At 38.0% G+C, this 25,492-nt stretch overlaps 1 protein-coding gene across 1 annotated transcript in view; it reads left to right on the forward strand.

Moving 5' to 3' along the window:
• DCDC2C (doublecortin domain containing 2C) overlaps positions 1 to 25,492 on the forward strand; it is a 194,611-nt gene that overhangs the window by 57,203 nt on the left and 111,916 nt on the right. The window contains exon 6 of the mRNA XM_069064769.1: positions 14,410 to 14,452. Within this exon, the coding sequence (XP_068920870.1) occupies positions 14,410 to 14,452 (43 nt within the window). The remainder of the gene's footprint in view (positions 1 to 14,409; positions 14,453 to 25,492) is intronic.

Consider the following 25,492-nt stretch of genomic DNA (forward strand, 5'->3'; position numbering starts at 1 on the left):
GGGAAAAAAAACTGAGAAGAAAAATTACATTTTACTCCCAAAGGCTTTATTTCTGCTGCCTACTCCCAATTTTGGAGAGGGAAAGGATAGGGTGGGCAAAATGATTCCTCAGATATTAATGAATTTTTCTATAATTTTATACCTCTATACATATTAAACATGATAAATTTATGACTAAAAGATAAAATGCTTTTTTTCATTCCTAAGCCAAAAATGTGACTTTAAATCTCATATTTCTCCATCTTGTCCGCAATAACAGCATGAAATTCTTTATTAAATTTATCACTACAATCTAGGCAAACCATATCTATATCATTCCCCTTATCTACCAATCAAATAATTAGTCAAAAAAGGAAATAAGGTTATAATGATTTTGTTTGGATGAAGCAATACAGGCTCTTTTAAAGCACTTCATTTTCTATGTATTCATTACTTGTCTCGCTAATAACCTGGTCAAAAATTTTCCTAAGAAATTGATGTCAATCTTACTGGCTTATAATTTGCAGACTCTTCCTTTTTTGAAAATCAAGACAATGTTTGTCCTCCAGTACTATGTCATGTCTCTTATTTATTGAAGACTTTTGTTTTTTTTTATACCATAATTGTTTCCAGGTATTTTCCTCCCCCACCCCCACCCCCACCATAGAACTTACCTTCTCCTTAAAAAAAGGCAAAATATAATTAATTAGAAAGACCCACAGAATGACTTCAGTGATGTCTACAACATTCTGTACCTGTAGTCTGATTCTCTATGAGAGGTAGGAATTCTGTTTCTTCTTCTGTTCTCTGAGACCAAGATTATTTTATGCCACTTCTAACACATATCAGTATGTGTAGCAGTATACTTCAGTTTGCTAACATACAACATGCATAGGTAAGAGCAATGAAGACAAGCTGCTAACTAAATAAGTCCCTTCTTTTTAGCATGGCTATGTAGCTGGGAATCATGCAACACCACAATCTCAGAAGAATCACAACTGCAGGTGGTCCAGAGGATAATGGAAATACCATATAGATGCTCAGATGAGTCTGTGAACTCATTGATTTGGGGTCATACTCCACTGGTACAGATTATGGTCCATCTGTATCTCACCTTGGGCATTGTTCTCCATATCCTCATCCAGAGCCTCCAGAGAGGACCCACTTTAGCACATAGGATGATTTCCTCTCTTCTTTCTGATATTTTGGATGGAAGACTGCCACACTGGAGGCAGAGGTATCATAGCATCAGAGATGCAGAGATGGGAGGTTCCCTAGGCCAAGCCTCTCATTTTATGGGCAAGGACCCTGAAGGCCAGGGAGATGAAATCACTCATCCAATTAATCCCAAGTAGTGAGCAGCATAGTGAGTATTTTAGTGGAGAATCTTTGACTCCAAAGCCAGCATTCTTTCCACTGTACCACACTTTCCATCTGTTATCCTTTGCTTTCACTACATACTTGGCTCACCATTTTCTAGGAACAATAATAACAATGACAAAAGCTAGCATTTATATAGCATTTTACAGTTTGTGAGCCACTTTACAAATATTATTGCCTTTTACCCTCACAACAATCTTGGGAGGTAGGTACTATTATTATCCTCATCTATAAAGTATAGTTAGACTGAAGTTGATTAAGGGACTCTCCCAATTTCACACAGCTAGTAATTATCTGAGGTAGGATTTGAACTCAGATCTTTCTGACTGCAGTTCAGCCCTCTATCCACTGCGCCTCCTACCTGCCTCAACCACAACAGTAACAGCAACAGTAGCAGCAGCAGCAACAACAACAAAACCCAAAACCCAAAACCACACCACCACAGTAGCCACATGTACCATAAGCTTTGAGTATAGGCAAATATAGTTCTTGCCCTCAAGGAGCTTATAATTAATGGGAGGACACAATTTACAAATAACATGTCTACAAAAGACACATTCAGAGTAGATAGTAGGTAATCTTTGAGGGAAGGCTTTAACAGTGAAAGGGAGTGGGTGGGAAAGAGAGATGGGAACTGAGAAAAGCTTGTTACAGCAGTAAGAGATCTGAGTCGAGTTTTACAGGAAATCAGAGAAATTAAGAAGGGGGAAGGAAGGAAATAAGTATTTATTAAGCACCAAGCACTGTGCTAAGCACTTTACAAATATCTTATTCTGAGATCCTCACAACTCTGGGTTATTATTAGTGCTATTATTATGATCCCCATTTTACTGTGAGGAAACTGAAGCAGACAGATTAAATGACTTGTCCAGGGTCACATTGCTAGTAAGTTTCTGAGAACATATTTGAACTCAGGTCTTCCTAATTCCATGCTGTAATCCCAAAAGTTTGGCAGCTAAAAGGAGGATGGATTGGAGAAGGAACTTGCTATTGCAAGTGTAGGCTCTGACGTCACTTTTAAAATATAAGTTAACATTGGTAATATGCTCTTTTATCCACTATTCATCTCTCCACTTACTCTATGGTTCTTCCAGATAGGATTCTCAATATTCTTAGTTAGAGAATATTGGTGTTAAATAATATTGTATTTAATTGAAAATTTTCTTATTGATTCCTTTTTGTTTTTGTATCATATTCATTTCCTAACATATTCTCTCCTCCTCTAGATTGCTTAATCCATTAGATCAAGTAATCTTTTGTAATAAAGAATGGAAAAGAAAGAAAGAAAAAACAAGTCAGAAAAAGTAACCAGCATATCAACAGGATCTGGCAGTATACTATATCTGTAATTCTCCACCCCTCCAAGGAAGGGAGGGAACTGCATCTTCTCATTTCTTTTAGACCAAATTTGATCATTATAATCAGAGAGCATTCAGTTTTTTTTCTTAAAAACATTTGAGATGGAAGTTTTAAATCTCAGAAATATCTATATGAGTGTCACCTTCCCCTGATGGAGTTAGAAATTTTACATCTTTATGTTTCTTTAAAGTAACATTTAGGTAGAACCCCGGTATCCAGGTGAGAACCTTCATTTTGAATTTCTTCAGGAACCCAAATGCTTGACTTGGACAATTCAGAATAGCACCAAGAGGTCAACTTTGTGATCCAATCTAGGGGAAAATTGCTAAAAGTCAAACAATCCATGAATATTGGATAATTCACATAGTAATTACAGACATCTCTGGTGTCCATTTAAGCATTCACATTCATCCTGGAGGGAATGGGAACACTGGAGCTTTTGGTGCAGGGCAATGATACGGTCAGTTTTAAAAACTTGGGTTTTAGGATTATTGCTTTAGCTGCAGTGCCTCCAGTTTAATATTTTTTGGATCCTGACTTTGTCATTCAATATGTCCCTCCAAGGTTTGTGTCATTTGCAAATTTGAAAGCATGCCTTCATCCAAGTCATTGATAAAAATGTTACATAGTAAAGGGCCAAAGCTAGATCCCTGAGGCACCCCACTGGAGACTACCTTGCAAGTTGTCAATGAACAATTAGTAATTACTCTCTGAGTTTGTCATTCTACCAGTTCTAAATTCATCTAATTGTATCCTTATATATCCCACAATTCTTCATCTTGTCCACAATAATAGCATGAATTCTCTATTAAATTTATCACTACAATCTAGGCAAATTATATCTATATCATTCCCCTTATCTACCAATCAAGTAATTAGTCAAAAAAGGAAATAAGGTCATAATGATTTTGTTTGGATGAAGCAATACAGGCTCTTTTAAACCACTTCATTTTCTATGTGTTCATTACTTGTCTCTTTAATAACCTGGTCAAAAATCTTCCTAAGTGATTGACGTCAATCTTACTGGCTTATAATTTGCAGACTCTTCCTTTTCTGAGAATAAAGACAATGTTTGTTCTTCTCCAGTCCTATGCCATGTCTCTTATTTATTGAAGACTTTTGCTTTTTTATATCATAATTGTTTCCAGGTATTCTCTTTCCCCACCCCCATCATAGAACTTACCTTTTTCTTAAAAAAAGGCAAAATATATTTAATTAAAAAGACCCACTGAATGACTTCAATGATGTCTACAACATTCTGTACCTGTAGTACCCTCTACTAGAGGTAGGAATTCTGTTTCTTCTTCTATTCTCTGGGACCAAGATTATTTTATGTCACTTCTTACACATATCAGCATGTGTAGCAGTATACTACAGTTTGCTAACATACAATATGCACAGGTAAGAGCAGTGAAGACAAGCTGCTAACTAAATAAGTCCGTTCTTTTTAGCACGGCTATGTAGCTAGGAATCATGGAACACCACAATCTCAGAAGAACCACAACTGCAGGTGGTCCAGAGGATAATGGAAATACCAATTCCATAGCCAAGAGTATAATTTCAGAGCTGGCAGAATCCTTAGAGATCATCTAGTGTAACCCACTCACTTTATGGATAAGGAATTGAGAGCTAGAGGTGATAGAATTTGCTTCAAGTTACATAACTGGTTTGTAACAGGGCAAAGACCCAGGACTCCTTTTCTCTGTCTTGTGTTCCTTCTACCTTAAAATGCTGCCTTCTTAAGTTCACTTGCTTAGCTTTATCTAAAATTCTGAGCCTACACTGGTTGACAGTGCTCATACTGAATAAAGCTGTGATTTATTGTAGTTGCTAGCCTTTGCTAAATGGTTTCATTGGATAGGGTTTATGAGAATCTTTATGGAAATGAAGATGCTGGGAATATGGAGCACACAGCAAGGAATTCCAATCCCATTGTTTCTGAGAAAGGCAACTGCTTTTTCCTCCCTTTGATAACTCGGTCACTCTAAGGCTTAGTTTATAGACTAGGTCAAATAGGAGCTTATAATTAAATATGAGTAATGGCCAATGTTCCTCTTGTAAAGTCATGCATGAGGTATACCTAATGGTTTTACCTTGAGGCAGAAAAGCTTAGCCAGTTGAGTTTAGAGTTGCTTTCCCAATGCCATGCACTAACAGTCATGTAACCCAGGAGCCTGTTTCCTCATCTCTCTCCCGAGAGCCCTACTTGAAAGTAACTGTCCTTTAAAAGAAATGTAATGAAGCAGTTTGATTTATGGGATGAGGACAGAATCACAGATGAAACATCTGTAAGGAAATTTCACTGTAGCCAAGCATATAGATTCCTAGAGAGTATGCTTTAATTTAGAATACATTTTCTGCCCAGTTTGTCTTCTCTTTCTTTCTATGATAGGCTTTTGAGCAGAGAGCAAACTTCAATCTTCCTTATCTCATCTATCAAAGCAGAAGGAAATAAACTTGGAAAACTCCCTCTTTGATTTATTCCTTTTTTTGGAATATTAACTGGTTAGGAAAACAAGAAGCAAACAAAAACTCTATCTGCTAATTTAAGAGCTTCAGTAATTATTGAGTAGAGGAATAACCAGGTCAGAGCAACAGGTACTTTCTCCTAGGAGACCAAAATTTAAAGGGCAGTGAAAGCATTGTCTTGGGGTATATTTCCTATCTCTGGAAGCTGCACCCTAGGTGACTTCATCCTGCTTTATTTTTCTTCCCTATCCAGTTAGCATCCCCTACTTTTTCCAAGTACAAAAATATCTGTTTAAGGCCCTGCTAGTGATAATATAATTGAAGTTATCTGACTATCACAACTTTTCTTTCATCACTTGTCACCTGAACTATTGTAATATTTTTGCTTTTCAAATTTGTAAAACTTTTAAAAATTCAATTTTTATTTTCAATCCCAATTTTTCCCTCCTACTTGCTCCCCATACCCATTGAGAAAGCAAGAAAAACAAAACTTGTTACAAATATGTATAGTCATGCAAAATGAATTCCTGCATTAGCCAAGTCCCACCAAAAAAGTATGCTTCAATCTGAGTCCATCACATCTGTCAGGAGGTAGATGGTGTGTTTTGTCATGAGTCCTTTGGACCTGTGGTTGTTTCCATTGTGTTGATAAGATTTCCTAAGTCTTTCAGAGTTGTTTGCCTTGTAATAAGTTTTTGACTAGTCTCTGCCTCCAACCAGGAGGCAGTGTGCTGTAGTGGACAGAGAGCTAGCCTTGGGTACAGAAAGATGTTTATATCGTACTTCCTACACATACTGGCTGTGTGACCCTGAGGAAGTCACTTAACCTCTTAATGCCTCACATTGCAGAGAAGATGTTAGCCTGTAGTGGTAGAAGGCATTTCCTGGGTAGTTCCATGTACAAACAAAATCAAAGATGCAGCCTTTATCCCTATTCCCTCCCTGCAACCATCTTTTCCCTTCTCCAGTCATTCTCTATAGAGCTACTAATATACTTTTCCTAAAGCATAGGACTGATAATGCCACCTCTCTGCTAAAAAATCTTTGGGATAAAATACAGGTTCCTTAGCTTAGCATTAAAGGCTTCCCACAATTTAGCTCTAACCTGCCCTTCAAGCTGTATTTCATTCCACCATTCTTTCCCCACCCTGTTCCAACCGAACTTGATGGCTAGCTGTTCTCCAGTATCTTTCATTCAATGCCTTGAATTCATGAAGGTCTTTGTTCCCCATGCCTGTAGTACATTCTCCTCTTATCCTGGCCCATTGAAAGGTTTCTCTTCATGGATCACCTCCTCCATGAAGCTTTCGCTCATCAGTCTCAAATGTTGTGTTCTTTCCTCAATTTTTTCCTAGAGCACTCTGCCTGACTCTTTTATTTGACCCTATTGCATTTCTGCTGGTAATATCTCATACTTATTTCTGAAAAAGTCATGCTCACCACACTGATTACAAGTTCTTTGAGGACAAGGACTGTGCCATTTGTAATGTCTTCTTTCCCTAGCATAGTGCTGGGTATGTGGTAGGGGTATGATACATGTTGGTTGAATTGAATTGAATTTCATATGACAGTATGTTTAATGATAAACAATTATTTCACTCACTGATTTAATCTTAGGTGAGGCCAGTTTTCAGCACAAAACTGTCAGCTTTGAAAACTCCAAAATAAAACCTTGAATTGCTCACAATCCCAAACTGGTTACATGGCTCTTCATCTCAACTGATTTGTTGGCCCACATCAAGGAGACAGGCTGTTTCTTTTAATTTAATTGGGAGTTAAACTCACATCAGGATCTTGAAATACACATATGGTACACGAGCTAGCCAGATAGACTACACACTTTGGTCAAATAACTTTGAATATACTATACTAGGAAGCAGTAGGAAGGATACATAATTGGGAGTCAGAGGATGTGGATTTGAATCCTGGCTCCTTGTTACTGGTTATGACCCGGCAAAGTCATTTAATCTCCATGGGCTTTAGTACTTCATCTCTAAAATAAGGGACTTGGACTAACTTAGATGACCTCTAAGGTTCCTACTAGCTTGAAATGTATGATACTGTTGTATTGGCTTGAATATAGGGTATCCTTACTTCCTAAATTTGGCCAGTATAAAACCTGAGTGTGACCTTTATTCAGGGCTCTATCTCTCCTGTATAGCTAGGTCACCATTAGTGTGAAAAAGAATCTTCTATAGTGATTGCATGTATTTGAATCAGCTTTGTTTGAAGTTAAAAATTTATAACATGGTAGTTGTTTTCATCTAAATAGAATGATACAGTGAAAATCCAAATAATATAACCCATTCAGAGAAATTATTATTTACACTAATTGGGACTAATTTTATATGATTTTTCCTTTTCAAGAATCCTCTCTTCAGGGGTATAGCCTACATTTGGGATGTCCTCTATTTTTGCTAGAGTCTTTTTTTTTAATTTTTGGAGTGGGGAGGGTAGGGCAATTGGGGTTAAGTGACTTGCCCAAGGTCACATGGCTAGTTTTTGTGTTAAGTGTCTGAAGCCATATTTGAACTCAGGTCCTCCTGATTCCAGGGCAGGTGTTCTATTCACTGCGCCACCTAGCCACCCCAGCTAATAAAGTCTTGAAGAAACCAGATTTAATACCCACTGGAATGCTGTAGTAGGACCTTAATGGAACAATATCTTTACATAGTGGAAGGGGCACCTGTTTTGAGAGTCTTTTAACATTTTGCCTACTTTGGAATGGTGGGATTTTTATTCTTGAGAGGCAAATCAGACAGATAGTGGATAGAGAAGCTGGCCTCAGAGGAAAATCTAGGTTCAGGTCTGGATCAGCTTTGTGACCTTAGGCAAGTGACATGTCATAATGCCCCAGGAATCTCTCAAATTCTTAAGTGGCAGAACAAGTGCTGATCTACATTGGCAAAGGGAATTCCCATCCTGGGAGTTCCTTGTATCAATGAAATCACAGATCTGGTTAAAGAAACCACATGACATTTTACAAAATATTTTCCTCACAGCTACCTTATAAATTGGCTTATAGAAATATATTTGTCTTCATTTTACAAATAAGAGAACTAAGACCTAGAGAGATAAGGTGACTTTTCTATTTTCAAGAACAAGGGGTAACCATTGGACAGCCACATGCTATTAATCTACCTACTATGTGCCAGGCACTGTGCTAAGTGTTGAGATACTACTGGTATCCATGAAATGCCAAGAGGAAAGCCTCCAGCACATTGTTTATTTAATGCCTTTCGCAGGATTTTGGGGAGGACATGGACAAGAGTCAGGATGGGTTGTGAACAGCATTGTTGAAGAGGGGTACCTGCATGACCAGACATCATATCAAAATGTAACAACAGAGTCAACACTTGAATCTAGGCCTCTTGACGTTAAAGCCAATACTCTCCCTCTTCCCTCACCGCTCTGCCTTTATGACTCTATCTTGCAGTTCAGTCATACCAGAATCCTTGGATTACTTCCTAGGTTTCTGCCTCACACTGGCCAGTGAGGCCAAGCCCTATGATTCCTTGCCTTAGCCTGTATCTCATGTAATTTAGAACAAATAGGCATTGACTCTCCATTCACACCCTGTGATGGGTTTTCATGTCTTCCAGGCTCTGCTGAGTTAAGCAGTTCCTGTAAAGTCTCTCTGTGGAATTGTGGACTGCAGATTACTTGGCCTTGATTGGTGTGTTTGAAATATAGTGGAAGCATTAGTGGGTTTGCTGGAGACTTTTCCTATGGCTATTTTTTTCTGTCAAGTTTCTTAATGGTCATTCTATCAAAGAAAGAAAAATATCTGTCATTTTCCATCTGATTGTGGCAATGGATGGATGATTTTAGGTTGGTAAGCTTATTTGTAGTATAGTCTGTGTGTGTGGGTGATTGGCTTATATATTTATTTAGCTCAGCTGTGCTCAGGAAGGGCCTTTTCTGGGGTGGAAAGTACATTTAGAAAGTGTGAAATACTACTGTAGGCACAGTATCCAGGGTTGGTTTCTCCATGGGAGATCCTGTCCTCATGTTGGCCTAAGTTATTTTATGTTATCTACGTTAGTCTAGGTAATATTTTTGCAATAAATCTCTTTAAGGCAGCCTAGTGCTATGCATCCTCCTGATGGCTAGTCCTCTGGCAATTTGATTTCCAGACAGGTGGTTGGGGCCCTTGTCAGCCTGCCTGACAAGCTCAGATATGTCTTGTCAACTGCTGATTGCCTTGATTGACTCAGTTGATCTCTGATGGCATCTTCTCCTGTCATAGGATAGTGTTGTGCAAATACTGTCCTTACAGCATTAGCTGAGACTGTAGAATTAAGTTGAATGGTCTTTTCTCTATGTAATCTTCTCCCCTCCTTTACCACACCTTTGTTAGAATATGAGCTTCTTATGAGCAGAGACTGTCTTTTACCTTTCTTTATATCTGTATCATTTAACACAATGTTTAACCAAGAAGACACCTGGTAAATGCTAGTTGACTGCTAGAGAAAACATCTTGTTCTTTTCGGTTGTTTTACATTGAGTTTGCACCAACCCTCACTTACTTGTGTGGTAGAGCACCAGATTTGGAGTCTGAAGCCTCCATCAAATCCTGGCTCTAATATTTATTACCTGTGTAATCTTGGGTCAGTCACTTAACTTCTTTGGGGCTCAGTTTCCTTATTTGTAAGATAAGGTTACTGGGGGTGGCCAGGTAGCACAGCGAGTAAGAGCACCGGCTCCAGTGTTGAGAAGACCTGGAGATCAAATCCCGGGCTCAGACACTTAGCACCCACCCAGAAACACCTGGCTGTGTAACCTTGAGCAAGTTACTTAACCCCAATTGCTTAGGGGTGGCCAGGTGGCTCAGTGAGTAAGAGCACCGGCTCCAGTGTTGGGACGACCTGGAGATCGAATCCCGGGCTCAGACACTCAGCACCACACCCAGAAATAACTGGCCTTGTAACCTTGAGCAAGTTACTTAACCCCGATTGCTTAAAAAAAAAAAAAAAGAATAAGGTTACTGGACTTAATGGGCTTTAAGGTTCCTTCCAGCTCTAAATTTATGACTATGACATATTTCTCCAAGTGATGATGTGGTATAGTTAACTGACCCTTAGGGTAGGATTTAAGCAGCATAGGTATTAATCTCAGTTTTGCTAATGCCTACATAACCTTTGTCCAGATACAATCTCTTCCCTGAGTTTGTGTCTGTAAAAAAAACAAATAATAATAATACATGGCCTGCCTATTGTTGTGAGGATTAGATATCTATTTGTACACAAACACACAGACATACACACTTACATGACATTTCCTCACTCTTTGTCCAGTTCCTCATGCCTAGGTGAAGGTATTCCACTCTCACCTCTGCCCCACATCCATCATCTGTAGCTTCCTTCAGGACTCAGCCCAGGTGCTACTTCTGACACAAGGCCTTTCCTGAATTCTTAGTACTCTAGCTCTTAAAATTATTCTGTATTTACTTTTCTGTGTTAATGTTCCTTGTCCCTATAGGGCAGGGACTACTTAATTTTTGCTTTGTAACCCTGCCTCCCCCCCCCCACTCAGCATGATACACTGCATATAGGAGGTGCTTAATAATTACTTATCACATTGAATTGATCGGATAAAAGTAAAGTTTTGATGAGGAAACAGTTGGATCTTAAGCACACATACTTGGTAGAAAAGTGACTGTCAAGGATTGAAGCATTTGGGAGTACTCACCTTCCTATTATCTCAAAACATTTTGTACAATGTAAGTAATAGTATTTTATATACTTGGTAGATGTGTGAGAGCACTTATGTGTGTATATGTGTACATATATATTCATCTGACAAGTATACATACAAACATGATTGTCTCATTGCAGAGTAGCTTGTCAGAGGTATATGTGTAAATATATACACATGCATCTTTAACATATATACATACATCTTTTAAATGTCTATGTCTATACACACATACACATATATATCAGAAAAGTTATACTTCAAAAGAAAATCACACTTGTATATATAGCTTGTCAGATTTATATATATATACATATATACACACAGATACATGGATCTAAATATAAATATTTAGATATAATAGATAAAATTATATTTAGATATAATATATACATACACATATGTATAGCTTATCAGATTTATATAATATATACACATCTAATGGATATTTACATATACATATATGATACATCATATATCATATGCATGGCATGTCTTATACATTGTGCCATATATATTACACATTATATATAAAATACCTATATACATATCTTATGTTGTAAGACATTATGAACACACATATACATCTGACAAATTATACTACAGAGACAACCATATTTGACTATGTTAAATCCATAGGGAAGGTTATAAATGTCAGTCATTGGAAATCCAATTCAACCTTAAGGTAAAATGAACAAAATTATTTCTGTCACATGAATATGCTTAATGCATCCTAAAAACACAGCACAGGGTTCAGTATAGTGCAAATCTTAGACTACTGAGCATAGTCGATGTTGATTAAGGATATAGTTAATATACATGGCATTTATATAGTTATTACATATTTGTACATGTATCAAATCCTTACCTCCTCTACTGGATTGTAAACCACATGAGCATAGGAGTCAGTCACATCTTAATTATTTTGGTAGTTTCTCTTTTCCCTAGCAGAGTGTTTTGTACATGGTGGCTACTTAGTAAATGATCGTTGAGTGAAGGCATGAATAAAAGGTCAAGACCTCTAGCCTTACAAAGCTTACACTCCAAAGGAGACAATACACATGTGGACATAAGTTGAAATGACTTCTTGTGGCCAAATGTTATAATTAAGAGATTAAGGCACATTTAATGTTCAAGGGAAAAAAGGATCAAAGAATTGCTCTTCTAGCTGAGTATCACATGGTAAAAAGTGTTTTACATGCAATATACAAGAATTATTGAAATGCCTTAATTATCTCATCGTTAAAATGAAAGGGTTGGATTGGATTGATTCTGATTTCCATTCTAGGACTAAATCTATAAATCTTTAATCTGGTATAGTATAATTTTTTTTTCCTTTTAGAAAAGTTTATAGCTAAATTTTCAGTTATTATAGACACAGGAGCCTTATATGTAAAATAGGATGATGTAATGCCAAGCAAAGAAATACTTAATGCCTTGTTTCAGTTATTTAATTATTTAGCACCTTGTTTCAGTTCAAGTTTCTTTTAAGCCTTGCCCTAGATTATTTAATCTTTTTTTTTTTTTGCCTTTTTTTTGGAGGTCAATTGGGATTAAGTGACTTGCCCAAGGTCACATGGCTAGTTTTTGTGTTGAGTGTCTGAGGCCAGATTTGAACTCAAGTCCTCCTGACTCCAGGGCCAGTACTCTATTTACTGCTCCACCTAGCCGCCCCACAAGTCTTTGTTAAGAAACAATTTATGAATCCCAGAACTTGTGAACCCCCATTGCTAATGCAACAGGAAGGGGTGGAATGGGGAGGAGGTAATAACCTAATATATATATATATATATATATATATATATATATAATAACATAAGGAGAAGCCCAAACTGGGAAAGAGCAGAACTGAGAAGAGAACTCTTGTGGTGGCAGAGTTGAAAAGGAGAAAACTTTTGGTATCCTGGCACTCTATGTTTGCTTGTTCTGTCTGTGTTGATTTTTGTTTGTGATACTTCGTACAGAAGCCCTGGGACCTTACTGGAAGCCCTGAAAGAGGATTTTCTTGTTGTCTGTTTACAAATCCTAGAGGAGGGTTTCAGAGGTACTGGGACTTTATTGATGATTTGTGTTGACCTCTCGGACCTTGTTTGTGGGTCTGTGTTGATTTCTATGGTGATGATTTGTATTGACCTCTTGTACCTTGTTTGTGGGTCTGTGTTGATTTCTATGCTGATGATTTGTGTTGCCTTCTCTTGTTTGTGGGTCTCTGCTGATTTCACAGGCAGATAGTGAATTGATGATGTTATCAGCAATGTGCATGGATGTTGTTTTGGTTCTAGCTTTGTCTTCCCAGAAACAGGTACTGTGGAGGGCTTGAGGTGGACTGGACACTGTAAACTTTAGTGTGGAACAGGTACTGGATGAGGAACTGGACAAGGAGCTGAGAGCTGCCTGCCTTTGAATCCAGGTGACAGTTGGATAGATTTGGGTAGGAGCTGGGACCATGGAGAGGTACCATAGAAGCTGAGAGCCAGCCTTGAGTCAAGATGAAAAGACTTCTTCTTGGGTACTTAATGCTGACTGAGAAGATCATTATTTACTGTGACCTAGGGGTGGAGAACTTTGATCTTTGTACTTTGTGTCCCTTAAGGAGGCTTGTTCCTTAAGGATGATTGAGTTAAGGACTTACTGAATGATATCTTTTGCTTAAAACTATATGGCCACTTTGATGAATACTATGTGGCCACTTTAGTGACAATTTGTTATGTTATAACATTGTGAATGCTGTATTTCTGTGAATGTTTTGCTTTAATTTACTGCTGAATAAATAGAGAATTCACTATATTATGTAATCAGAACCTTAAACCTGTTCACAGCAGCAGTCCTCTGGAAAGCTGCTCATGCTTGGCTTTACAGATGATCATATTTGCATCTCACCCAGGTGTAGAATGTATTTGTGGGACTTTGATGAGGGAAAATGAGAGAACTTTAGAATTGGAAGAGATCTTGAGATAGGCATATCCCTATCTTTAGGCCAAATGATACCTAAATTATTAAAATGTTTTTATTAAACAGGATTTGGAGTTGGGAAGGATCTTAGAGATTATTTAGTCCATTTTCCTTATTTTATAAATGATAAAGCCTCTAGTCATAAGAATTCATCTTATTTGGACAAATCTTTAGAAAGATGGCTTCATAGACTGCCTCGGCAGTTTCCTCATACTGATACTCTTTATCAGTTTCTGTAAGTAATGACATCATGATTTCCATCCTAAATCCTTTATGCCACAGTTAAGCTCCTTTTGTCTCACTGTTCTCAATGGTACTCCCTGCTAAGATTGAGGATGACAGTCAAGCATATTTGCTTTCAATGTTATGTCTTCCTCTCCTGGTCTGATAGTGAAAGATACTAAGTCATTCAAACACCAACACCATTGAGGTGTTTTTTTTCTCCCCCCTTTAGTTATAATCATGTCTGTTGAGTTAGTGTTCTAGGGAGGAGCTTTTTTTGTGAGCACTATTTTTAAAGAGATATGTTTAAGATATCTTGAACTTCCTTTTGACGCATACTTTGTGTTTTAGAAGGTATGCTGAATTTGAAAAGATCCCGAGAAGAAAGAGAAAAGTGAGTATTATTAAAAAAAATTCTTAGAAGCACTATCACTATCATAATTATAATACATCATTGCCATTATCTAACTATCTCAGATCTATTTGGCTTCTTTGGGAGAATCACTAAACATTTTGATGAAATAGATGGACAATAATAAACTTTTTGTTGTTAACTTCATTAGAGATTCAGAGCAAGACATGAGCTTAGTCATTCTAAGATTCAGTAAGCTGAGATCTACTCCATGTTCATCCTTATCCCTCAAAATGGGCTCCCATCATTGTAGTTTTCCTAGTTTCATCTAATATGCCCTTGAGGAATACTGCCTGGTTGGAGAAGAATAGATTTTCATGATCAAGGTGGCGCTATTTAAAGGGTTACCTATAATAGAGTGGGAAACAAATATGCTACAGTTAACTAAGTCATATTTAAGATCTCAAAGACCCATGATTTTCTTGTGTGGGTACTCCTTCTACTGATGAGATCACAACCTCTTTAGTGCCTTAACATATGTATATGTTTTATGAGTTGCTCTGGACAAAATAATTCTTCAGTTAATGGATTTCCCCATACTTAGCTAGGCTAATCCTTGTTCGACAGATGTATAGTTCATAGCCATGCATACACTTAAAGCTTTTTTAGCACATTAGGACCTTCCAGAGCTTGTGCTCACTCCAAAGCCTTTGAGGGTCCAGGGTTACCCTTGCACCAAGAGATGGCAACAGAAGGAAACATTAATAGAATTTAAATTCCACTATAGATATTTTATAAAGAGGAAGAATGTTCTGGAGAATGTCCCATATTGTATAATATGGAAGTGTGCATAGTCATATTCTATGATTTAGCTCAGGCACCATCTCCTACATAAAGCTGACTGGCAAAGTGGTAGACCAAACTTATGCATTATAGATATTTGAGCTCTGGGATAGTCAGAAGGTCAATAGTTTATTTATACTTTGGTATATGGCTTAACAAATCCTGGGTGGTAGATCTCCATGGCATTTATTTATTTATTGCTTTTTGGAGGGGGGAAGGCAGGGCAATTGGGGCTAAGTGACTTGTTCAAAGTCACATGTCTAGTAAGTGTTTTGTGTCTGAGGCCGGATTTGACCTTGGTTCCTCCTGATTCCAGGGCCGGTGCTCTATTCACTACACCACCTACCTGCCCCGATCTCCATACTATTTAAAAGTTTCATTGTGGTGGCTAGAATTTTTGGCACAATCTTATCTGAATGTACAGAAGAGCACACCACTGATAAGTCCACAGAACCAGCTATGGCCATTCACAGAACCACAGACTTTCAGAGGTGATAAAGGCCTCAGATTTCATCTAATCCAATTCCATACCTGAACAGGAATCCCTTTGATAATATCTTTAATAATTAGTCATCTGTCTGTGTGAAGACCTCCAGTGATGGAAAACCCATTTCTCCCAAGTAATCCCATTCCACTTTTAGATAGCTTTAATCATTATCAAGTTTTTACATATTGAGCTTAAAGCAGCTTCTCTGTAATTTTGGGAAATAACAATAATCACGATAGCTAACATTGCATGTTAGAATTTTTATGTTACATGTTAGAACTATAAGGTTAGGTAACCACTTTATATACATACAGATGAGGAAACTGAGGTTGAGAAGAATTTATGTGACTTGCCAATGGTCCCAAAGATAGCAAATGTCTGAGACAAGATGGAAAATCAATTCCCATTGCCCACAAGTTCAAGGGACCATAGAGATGACCTCATTTAATCCTCTAAACTCATAGATGAGGAAACTGAGAGGTAAGCTAATTAGGGTAACAATGACTTGCCTAAACTATATAGCTAGTAATTGGCAGGACTTGTAATTTGAACTAGGATATCCTGATTTCAAAGTCACTCTTATTTTCATGAAACTCTGTTTCTTTTACCTTTTACTTTGAGCTTTATTGTTGCAAGGCTTTGACCCTATGAAAAACCTTTGAGGTTAACCTAGGAGAATTTTGGGGAGGCCAGATGTCGCCATGATTGATCTCTTAGATTTGGACTCTGTTCCCTGGATGGAGAGTAGAAAGAAATGGTTGGCATTGGGAGAGGGCCCCCCACTAGCTATACTTATGGCTCAGGAAACATCTAATTCAGATATGCTCAGTTCCTTCTTTGAAACCTTCCAAAAGCTCCTTCTTGAGCCTTTTGTACATCTAGACCCTCAGTGTCTTTAATTTGAGTTTTGGTTCAGGGTTGGGAACCATTACCACATGGCAACTTGCTCCCATTACCACCCTTCTGTATTTAATTTTCTCTTTCCTGAGGAATTCATTTGCCCCCAAGATCCAAAGCAAACCTATCAAACTCTATACTATACTCAAGATTGCTGCTGCCAATTTTCAAGTGTCTTTGCAGGATATTTCACACCCAATCTGATGAAAAATAAAAAAAAATCATCAAGAGCAAGGGTTCTTAATTTTTTTTTTGAGTCAAAGACTCCATTTGTTGTCTTATGATACTTATAGACTGTTTCTCAGAATTCTAAATTTCATTTAAAGGTGAGTGAAAATAAAGATGTAATTTTTTCCCATTTAAGTTTACAGATCTCCCAAAATTCCTCTGGTGTGGTCCTTTGGGGCTCCATGGATCATAGGTTAAAAATCTCTGCTCTTGGGAATGGAGAAGGTTGTGGTTCTAAGCCAAGGTGACCTCTGCATGGGTTTCTCTTTCTGGGAAATCTTGTGTCTGGAAAAAAATAGGTATCTGGGAAGAGATGTCAGCTGAGGTTTCTATGTCTTGAAGATTCTTTGTGAAAACGTAGACATTTTGGGATTCTGAATTGTGGCAATATAAAAAAAGGTGGTTCTCAGTTCCTATGGAAAGTCCAGATGAAAACATTTGGTTAAACCAATTTTGGCCTTTCTTTGAAAAAATCACAAATGTAACATTTACTAAGTCTGAATGACTTTTCCATACATTTTTTGCTTTTAATATTATACAGATTTTATGCAATTTTATCCTATTGCAGTATGACTCTTGCATCATCATCAAGCATTCTTTTATGAATAAAACAATAAGATACCCCTGAGGGCTAATGCTTGAATGCACTTGAACTGGGTAAAATTTTGCCTGCAAGTGAATGATGATGCCTATTCTTCATAACTATTTTTGCTGCTGTTATGGTAACTAAGTGAATAGAATTTGAAGGAGATGATCAGGAATTAGATTTCTGAAGTGTAAGACTGTGGGAAAGAGCTTAAGATGTACAACTACTTAAAGGTAGTAGAATTTGATGAAGGGGAAAAAATGAGGAATTAGGTACCTTATGGAGAAAATGAAATATAAGAAGACTTGTAAGAGCCAGTGTACCATAATACATAGGTTAACTATCCTCTGAGACAAGATAAGACCTGAGTTCAAATCTTATTTCCGACACCTGCTGGCTCTGGATGATCCCTTAACTTTTCAATATCTTAGGCAACTCTTAGACTACACATTTCAGAATAGTTGCCAACAAACATTGGTAGAAAAACAAAACAAAACAAAAACTCTGAATAGATGATCTCAATTGAATGCACCAGATTCTTGTTAAGTGCTTATGATGTACCAAAGCATTTTGTGCATTGTGTTAGGGACTGGGGGATACAAAGACAAAAATAAAAGTCTCTCTATCCTCAAGGAGTTTACAGTCTATTAGGAGAAATAAGAAGTATGCAGACAAGTAAATACCAAGTAATTTAGGGGGTGGGTTTGGGGGAGAGAACTAACAACCAGGGGAATGAGAAAATGCCTCGTGCTTTTATAGCTTGTACTTGCTGTGAACTAGCATAGCTAGGGGAGTCGTGTGCTGGACCCTGAATCAGGAAAACCTGAGTTTCAATGTGATCTCGGACACTTACTAGCCATATGATCCTGGGCAGTCGCTCATACTCTGTGGGTGTCAGTTTCTTCAACTGTAAAATGGTGATAATAACATCACCGGCTTCCTAGGTTGTTGTGAGGATCAAATGAAATTGTATTTGTAAAGTGCTTAGCCTAGTGCCTGGCACATAGTAAGTGTTTAATAAATGCCTAGTCCCTTCCTCTTTCCCTTCCCCCACACCATAAGCCTGGTTTTGATATTTTCAGAGATATAGCTTCTCTATGAGATCACACATGTAGGGACGGAAGGGACCTCAGTGGTCATCTAGCCTAACCTCGTTTTTAAAAGTAAGAATACTAACCCCTGAAGAAGGTAAGACTTGCCTGAGGTCACACACAAGATTTGAGCTACAGTCCCCTGACCTTGAATCCAGTGTGCTCTCCACTGTACTGTTCTGTGATGTTGTCAGCGTGGCTGCTGCTCCTGACATTTCAGATCATAACTACATGCCTTGATAGAGAATATTCATGAGTTGTTATGGCAAAAAATCATAATATTGACTGAATCATGAAATCATATATACATAGCAACATCTAAGACTGTATGTGTTGATGGCTGAGTCTCTGTTGAAGAGACAGCTAGATACGTTAGTCAGAATGCTGCCAGAGGAAGATGGGTGATATAGCCTTTTATAAATGAAGTAGTTGACATCAGGCAATCCTTTTAGGTCAAAGCTAATCAAAGTAATACTTTTTTTTCTTTTTTTTTGGAGGGCAATCGGGGTTAAGTGACTTGCCCAAGGTCACAAGCTAGTTTTTGTGTTAAGTGTCTGAGGTCAGATTTGAACTCAGGTCCTTCTGATTCTAGGTCCGGTGCTCTATTCACTGTGCCACCTAGCCACCCCCCTTCAAAGTCATACTTAAAGAAGGACTTAATAGGTGAAATGGGTTTTAAAAATGAATTTGAATGAAGCAGCTGGACTATAAAAAGAATGAGAATGCCTCACTATTGAAAATTTTTTTTTTATTCTTTCAAAGTATAGATACCATTTTCTGTGACAGGATTAGGGTAGGTTGGGCTTTGCTAGAAGAGGTGATGAGGTAGGTTAGCATTCATTTATCTTTTTTCTAGCCCACCTTCACAACCAAGCTTGACTTAACACTACATGTCCCAGATAATAATGGGAGCTATGATGGTTGCTGTTCTGATCATGAATGAGTGAGAGTGAGGGGGAGGGGTGGTGTTTAGCCAGGTTTGGACATTGATGGACCTTGATCTGATGTTAGGACATTCTAGCTTAGACTTGGTGGGGGTGTTGGAATTGAGGCATTCATAGTGGCAGGAGAGGAAGTAGCTGGGGGTATAGTGCTCTCATGAAGTATGCTTTAGGGATTAGATGAATACCTGGAATGCTAGTTATTCTTGGAAAGATTGCAGAGGTATAAACCCTCTCAGCTAAGAACCCTGCCTACTATTTTACAGAAAAAAATTAAGGTCATTTACTGCGAGGTCCCTCGTTCCCCCTCTTCTTCATCTCATATCTCTCACATGCCTTCTTGCCACTTTCTCCTCCTACTCTATGTCACATGAAATGGCCTTCCTCCTTACCAAGGCAAACCCCTCTATCTGCTCAAGTGATCCAATTCCTCCCCTTCTCTTCTAATAGATTTCCCTTTCTGCCACTCTCAGGCATTTATTTTCAATCTCTTCCTGTCTACTGACACATTCCCTACTGCTTACAAACATGTGCCTTTCTCTACCATCCTAAAAAATTCATGATTTTTGATTCACATCTTTGCTAATTAACTGGTGTTCCATCTCTCTTCTGCCCTTTGTGGGCATTAATTCCTTGAAAAGGCCATCTACACTAGGTGCCCCTGCTTTGTCTCCTCTTACTCTCTTATTAACCCTTTACAATCCAGCTTCTGACATTGTCATTCCAGTAAAACTGCTCTCTCCAAAGTTACCAATGATTTCTTAGTAGCCAAATTCAATGGCCTTTTCTCAATCTGCATTCTTTTTGATCTCTCTGCAGTTTTTGACTCTGTTGATAGCTCTCTCCTTGATTCTCTCTTTTCTCTAGGTTTTTGGGACACTGCTCTCTCCTGGTTCTCCTTCTACCTATCTGATCACTCCTTCTCTGTCTCCCTTGATGAATCTTCATCCAAATAATTTCTCCTAACTGTAGATATTCCACAGGCTTCTGTCTTGGACCCTTCTCTTTTCTGCATCTATACTATTTTAGTTGGTGATCTCATCAGCTCCCATGGATTTAATTAACACCTCAATGCTGAAGATTCTCAAATCTACCTACCCTGCCTCTGCTTACCTCTAGTCTTACATCTACAATTGCCTTTCAGACATCTTGAACTGGATGTCCAATAGACATCTTAAACTCAACATATCAAAAATGGAACTCAATATCTTTTCCTCTAAACCCTTCCTCCTGCTTACCTTTCCTGTTACTATAGAGGGTAACACCAGGATCTTGGGAACCTCCCAGTTCCCCCTAGCTTGCAACCTAGGGGTCACCCTGGACTCCTTACGATCTTTCATCTCTCCTGTATCCAATCTGTTACCAAGGCCTGTCAATTTTGCTTTTTCAACATCTCCTTTTGAAAATTAAATTTTATGTTTATTTTTAGTTTTACATCATTCATTTCCACAAGATTTTGAGTTACAAATTTTCTCCCTGTCTTTCCCCTACCCACTACCTCAAAACAGTGATCCCACTGTATACCTCCTCCCCCAATCTGTTCTCTCCTATCCTCCCCCATTCCCCCTCCTACTTTCTGGTAGGACAAGATGGATCTCCATAACTCAGTGCCTGTATATCTTATTTCCCAGTTGCATGTAAATAACAATAATGATAATATTTTTTAAACATTTGATTTTGAAACTTTAAATTCCAGATTCTTTTCCTTCTTCCCTCATCACCCACCCTTACTAGGAAGATAAGCAATGAAATATAGGTTGTGCATGTGTAAGTTACACAAAAAATTTCTATAGTGGATATATTGTAAAAGACTGAATATATTTCCCTCCATCCTATCCCACCCCCACTTGTTCTATTCTCTACTTTGACCCTGTCCCTTTTAAAAAGTGTGTGCTTCTAACTACCCTCCCCTCAATCTTCCCTCCCCTCCATCATCCCCCCTCTTATCTCCTTCCCTCCTACTCTCCTGTAGGGCAAGATACCCAATTTAGTGTGTATGTCATTCCCTCCCTAAGCTAAATTCAATGAGAGTAAGGTTGACCCATTCCCTTTTGCCTTCCTGTTCTTCTCCTCCCTTGTAACAGTTATCCCTTGCTTCTTCTATATGAGATAATTTACCCCATTTTTGTCTCTCCCCATCTCCTCTCATTATATTCCTCTCTTACCTCTCAATTTCACCTTTTAAATATCATCCCTTCCTGTTCAATTGATCCTGTGCCCTCTGTCTATGTATACCTGTACACATATATACACACACTCACATATGTGTTCATACCCACATATGCTCTCCTATATAGACATATATATGTATGTATACATATATATATATACACATTTATATTCCCTTCAACTATTCTCATACTGAGAAAAGTTTTATAATTTACAATTATCATTTTTCCATGTAGGCATGTAAATAGTTCAACTTTGATAAGTTCCTTATAATTTCTTTTCCCTGTTTACCTTCTCATGCTTCTCTTGCTTCTTGTATTTTAATGTCAAATTTTCTATTCAACTCTGTTTTCACCAAGAATGCTTGAAAGTCCTCTATTTCACTGAATGACCATATTTTCCCCTGAAACATTATACTCAGTTTTGCTGGGCAGGTGATTCTTGGTTTTAATCCTACCTTCTTTGATCTCCAGAATATCATATTCCAAGCCCTTTGATCCCTCAAGTATAGAAGCTGCCAGGTCCTGTGATATCCTTAATGTGTTTCTACAATATTCAAATTGTTTCTTCTTGGCTGCTTGTAATATTTTCTCCTTGATCTGGGAACTCTGGAACCTGGCTATAATATTCCTAGGAGTTTTCTTTTTGGGATCTTTTTTCAAGAGATGATTGGTGAATTCTTTCAATTTCTATTTTGCCCCCTGGTTCTAAAATATCAGGGCAATTTTCCTTGAGAATTCCTTGAAGGATGATTTCTAGGCTCTTTTTTTGATCATGGCTTTCAGGTAGTCCAATAATTTAAAAATTATCTCTCCTGTATCTATTTTCCAGGTCAGTGGTTTTTCCAGTGGAATATTTCACACTGCCTTCTATTTTTTTCATTTGTTTGGATCTGTTTAATAGCATCTTGATTTTTCATAAAGCCATTAGTTTCTATTTGCTCCAATCTAATTCTGAAGGAATTATTCTCTTCAGTGACCTTTTGAAATTCTTTTTCCATCTGGCAAATTTGGCTTTTTAAGCCATTCTTCTCCTCATTGTCTTTTTGAGCCTCTTTTGCCATTTGAGTTACTCTATTTTTTAAGGTGTTATTTTTGTTAGTTATGTTGTTGACTCTCATGATTTTCTTGCATCATTCTCATTTCTCTTCCCAATTTTTCTTCCACTTCTCTTACTTGATTTTCAGAATCCTTCTTGAGCCCCTCCATGGCCTGTAGCCAATTCATATTTTTCTTAGAAGCTTTTGGTACAGGAGTTCTGACTTTGTTGTCTTCCTCCAGTTCCATACTTCGATCCTTTTTGTCCCCAAAAAAGGAATCTAAAGTTGGATTACTTTGCTTGCTCATGTTGCCACTCAATTACTTGAGTTTTGAACTCTTTGCCACAGTAGAATTCTGCTTCCAGAGGGGAGAGCTTTATCTGAAATTGCTGGGGTTTTCACAGCTGCTGGAGCTATTAGGAGGGCACCTTCTCGACAGACCCCACATGCTCTGGCTCACTGGTCACATACCTGAGGACCACCACCCAAGACTGTGATCCAAATCCAGGCAGGTTAAAGCAAGTCTTTCTGAATGGTTTCTTGGACCCCCCTATGATCTGCAGGCTGGGAGCTCTGAAGCAGTGACGTAGAGGTGGCTGCATGGTTGCCACACCTCTGTTGCTTCTCCCTCTGGGGGCAGAGGCTGGACCATGCCTCTGTCTCCCCCAGTTCCAACAGAGTTCTACACTGATGTTTTACTTTGTGTTTAGCATTTATAGGTTAATATTTCTGGAAACCACCACAGCTGCTGCTTATCCACTCTCCAAAGGTCCTCTCCAGCTGCTACTGGTCGGGGCCACCCTAGGGCTAAAACCTTGGGCTCATGTGGGGTTGGGCTCCCAACATGGTGCAATGGAGCCTTCCTGTTGGCCTGCAAGGCTGCCTTCAGTGGGATATTTGTTTCTCTCTGTCACTTTGTGGATTCTGCAGCTCTAAAATTTGTTTAGAGTCATATTTTATAGGTATTTGAGGTGGTTATGGGGGGAATTCACAGAGTTTTCCTGATTCTATGTTGCCATCTTGGCTCTGCCCCTTCAACATCTCTTAAATTTGACCTCTTCTCTCCTCTATCAAGGCCACCACTCTAGTACAGGCCCTTATCACCTCATCCTAAACTATTTCAACATTTTGTTGGTGGTTCTGCCTGCCTTTAGTCTCTCCCCATTCCTATTTATCTTTCATTCAGTCAAAATAAAATTAATTTCTTAAAACACAGATCCTACCATGTTATCCCCCTACTCAATATACTCTAATGGATCCCTGCTGTCTCTAGGATCAAAAACAAAATCCTCTTTGTTTTTCAGTGCCTGTCATCACCTACCCCCTTCCAACCTTTCCTGTCTTTTTACACCTTACTCCCATCACATGCTCTTTGATCCAGTGATAATGGCATCCTGGCTGTTCTATGACCAAGATACTCCATCTCCAACTCCAGGATTTTTTTTCTGTCTCTCTGTCATGCCTTGTATACTCTCTTTCTTCATAACCAGCTACTGGATTCCCTGGTTTCCTTTAAATCCCACAGCAGTGCATATGCATATATACACTTAAAAAATATGTGAAAAAACTGAAAACCACACTTTAATAATGGAGTCTACAATGTAAAAAGTTCAGGGTAAAATAAATACTTTGGAATTGACATTTTCAGGTGAATAATTCCATAGCTGAAGCAGTACTTCACAATAAGAGTTCCTTGTCATCTTCCAGCAGCATAAAGATGCAATGCCTGAGTTCAAATGTTAGCAAGCTTTTACTTTAATAAATGTTCAGATCCTGCACTGGAATCTCACAAATCCCTCTGGAATCAACAGATCCACTTGGGAGAAAAGTGAAATGCCTTTTGCCTGCAGCTCATGTCATTTTATACATGAGGATGGATTGATTCCATGATAGGTTGTTACTATTCTTCAATTAGACAAATGATCTAATTCAGCCCAAATTATCTTGGGAAACTGATTTTCATGTGCCTGAGAAAGATAATCCATTACAATAGCATTAAACTATAACAAGATTGATTGAAATAGGCTCAGGATAGAAATTAATAATATGTCTTAGAGTGCTACAGAGAACAAAACACAGTATTTCTTGGATTTATTTTCTGTAAATGGTAGGTTTTAAATAGAGAGTGGGAGGTTAATACAATACAGTTAAAAGACCACACCAAAATAACAAATTTTCTGCCTTTGTAAGTAGAACTTATACTTAATTTCTCAAGCAGTGATAAACACAGATGCAGACAGGGGAATGAGGAATAGGATGGAATAGTGGAAAGTGAGGAGCCAGACTTGGAATCAGAGGATGAGGTTCAAATCCTGACTTTGTTAGTTACTGGGTGACCCTGGCCAAGTTATTTAACTTCTATGGGTTTCAGTTTCTACATAAGTGAATTAAGGTGGTTGAATTAGCAAAACTTTAAGCCTTATAGTCCAAGGTCTCATCCAGCTTTAACATTCTGTGTTTTAAAGTAGAGGTGTCAAACTAATGATACAACTACCCAATGCTGATTAAACCAGATTAAAATGTAATCGGTAAATGTTTAACAAAGTAAATAAAACACAGCACAACATAGATAATGTTAATTTGTGGTTTTATAAGTCAAAATGCAGCCAACAGAAATAAATTCCTATTTGAGTATGATGCTACTATTTTAAAAATACCTTCCAGTCCTGACACTCTATGTTTTAAGGCGTCTTCTGACACTGATATTCTACATTCTATAATAGTCTTAAAGAATTTTTAAACAGAAGTACAGAGACAAATGAGGGACAGCATGACATAGTGAATAAAGAGAAGTAGCCTTG

This window comes from Petaurus breviceps, unplaced genomic scaffold (genome assembly GCF_028583685.1).
Source record: "Petaurus breviceps papuanus isolate PSGF00001 unplaced genomic scaffold, PetGlider_PUasm1.0 90644, whole genome shotgun sequence".
Taxonomy (NCBI): domain Eukaryota; kingdom Metazoa; phylum Chordata; class Mammalia; order Diprotodontia; family Petauridae; genus Petaurus; species Petaurus breviceps.